Below are 2,226 nucleotides of genomic sequence, written 5' to 3' on the forward strand. Positions count from 1 at the left end.
CGCAGCGTGGCCTCCCCTCCCCTCCCCTCCCCACCTTCTGGTGGCGGCGCTGCACCGAGCAGTCGCGCTCGTACAGATGCACCACGTTGCCGTAGTGGTCGGCGATGATCTGGATCTCAATGTGGCGCGGCTCCTCCACGTACTTCTCCACAAACATGCGGCCGTCGCCAAAGGCGGAGCGGGCCTCGTTGGAGGCGCGGATGAAGGCGTCCGACATCTCACTCTCTGCGAGCGTGAGAGGCAGAATGTTGAGGTAATGTGAGTTCATGTGGTACTGCGACGTCATTCCAAGAAAAGACCACAGCTCCTACTGCCCCGACCGCCCGGACGTTGCCCCGCGCCACGCGTGCCAGCCCTCTGCCTTCCCTCCTCTCCGCTCCTTCTCTCCCCCCCTCTCCTTCACTTCCCGCTCCGTGGTCATTCCCTACCGCGTCCCTCCTCTCCTTCCCCCCCGCTCCATGTCCTCATTCCCTACCCCGCCCAGCCCCTCCTCTCCTCCCGCTCCCCCGCCCGTTCGCCGCCCGCCACGCACCGTGGCGCACCACGCGCATGCCGCGGCCGCCGCCGCCCATGGCCGCCTTCAGGATAACGGGGTAGCCGTACTTGGCCGCGAACTCGCGCGCCTCGTCGGGCGACGACAGCGGGTTGTTGGTGCCGGGCACAATGGACACGCCGCACTCCACAGCGGCGCGGCGGGCGGCGGTCTTGTCGCCCATCGCCTGTGCGCGCGGTTGAGGTACACGGGGAGGGACAAAAAGGAGCGGGTTTGTGCGTGCTGGGAATCATGCATTGCATGCACGTCCGCTTGGGGCAACAGTCAAGCCGTGGGGAAAGGGCGAGGTATGTGCGGGCGGGCGCAGTCTGCAGCTGTTGGTGGTTGCTGGCTGCAGCTGGCTGGCGCTGCTCGTGTGCGCCCACCACTGGGCTGTGCGCTGCCCCCGCGCCTCACGGGCAGCTTCCCTCGCTAGAGCTCGCTAGAGCTCGCGCGTGCGGCAGGGCAGCTGGGGCCGGCTCGACGCCGGCGGGTGCATGGGCGGCTGTGCGTTAGCGCCCGCCGTGATGCCGGTGGCGGCAGACCGCTCTGTGGGCATTGCGGACCTCATGGCGCGCACGGCCCGCCGCGCGCCTGCTGTCCTCGTTCCCCAGCCTGCTTCCGCCTCTCCGCCGCCGCTGCCGCCACATGCACTGTCAAGCAGAACAACTTGGCGCGACGCCCGCTGCCGCCTGCCCCACGCAGCAGCCCTCGAAGCCCAGCTGATACAGCCCACCCGGCCCATCCGGCGGCAGGGTCCCCAGGCGGGCGCTGCTCGCCCTGGGTTCGACCCGAGAGCGGCGTCCGCACCCATGACAGCGCCCCCGGCCCCGGCGGCGTGCTGCGTGCGGCCAGGCTGATAGCGCCTACCCTCCAGCCGCTGCCGCCGCCGTAGCCACCGCAGCCGCCGCAGCTGCCGCCGCGGCCCGGTGCTGCCCCGCGGCCGCAGCCGGCCGTCACAAGGGCGCAGGCGGGTGGTCCCGCGGCGGCTCCTGGCGGCTGTGCCCGTGGCGGCCGGCCGGCCTCTGCCGAGTGCTCTCCACACATCCCCCCCCCGCAGCTCCCACTGCTCCTGCGTCCACATCCCCCGCCCAGCTGCGGACAGCCGCGTGCGCTTGCGCACTCCTCCCGCTGCTGCTGCCCCCGCCGCCGCTTCCGTAGCTGCCGTCCCAAGTATGCCGTGGACACAGGCCAAAAGAGTGGCCCCGATGACCAGAGCTGCCGCGGGATCCGTCCCCCTCCGGTACTGCCGCTGCTGGGTCCTGCCCGGCAGCGCCACGCCCTCCAGCCGCCGCTGCCTCCGCCCTCCGCTGCTGCGGCCGCTCAACACTGCCGGCCCAGCACTGCTGGCTCGCGTGCCCGCCGGGTGCCGTCGCACACCGCGGATTCGCTCCTCTTGGCATTCGCGAAACCATGGGAATGTTGAAGCTATTATGACGCAATGAGCCCACCTCCGTTCAACGCCCCCCAGGCGCTTGTGCTCCCTCCACCGCCCGCCACTCTCCGACCATCCTCCGCCCCTCCAGCCCGTCCCCGCCACCTCGCCTCCCCGCACGCCCGCGCACCCACCTCGATGGTCTCCGGCTTGGGGCCGATGAACACGATGCCCGCCTCCGCGCACTTGCGCGCAAAGGCGGCGTTCTCGGACAGGAAGCCGTAGCCGGGGTGGATGGCGTCCACCTCCGCCTCCTTGG

The 2,226-nt window shown here is 71.1% G+C and overlaps 1 protein-coding gene across 1 annotated transcript in view; it reads right to left on the reverse strand.

Moving 5' to 3' along the window:
- The window catches only part of CHLRE_06g258700v5 (uncharacterized protein), a 14,913-nt gene that overhangs the window by 9,332 nt on the left and 3,355 nt on the right, over positions 1 to 2,226 (reverse strand). Inside the window, exons 2-4 of the mRNA XM_043062752.1 lie at positions 2,102 to 2,221; positions 533 to 719; positions 35 to 225 (exon numbers count right to left, since the gene is read on the reverse strand). Of these exons, the coding sequence (XP_042923458.1) occupies positions 35 to 225; positions 533 to 719; positions 2,102 to 2,221 (498 nt within the window). The remainder of the gene's footprint in view (positions 1 to 34; positions 226 to 532; positions 720 to 2,101; positions 2,222 to 2,226) is intronic.

This window comes from Chlamydomonas reinhardtii, chromosome 6, assembly GCF_000002595.2.
Source record: "Chlamydomonas reinhardtii strain CC-503 cw92 mt+ chromosome 6, whole genome shotgun sequence".
Lineage (NCBI taxonomy): Eukaryota > Viridiplantae > Chlorophyta > Chlorophyceae > Chlamydomonadales > Chlamydomonadaceae > Chlamydomonas > Chlamydomonas reinhardtii.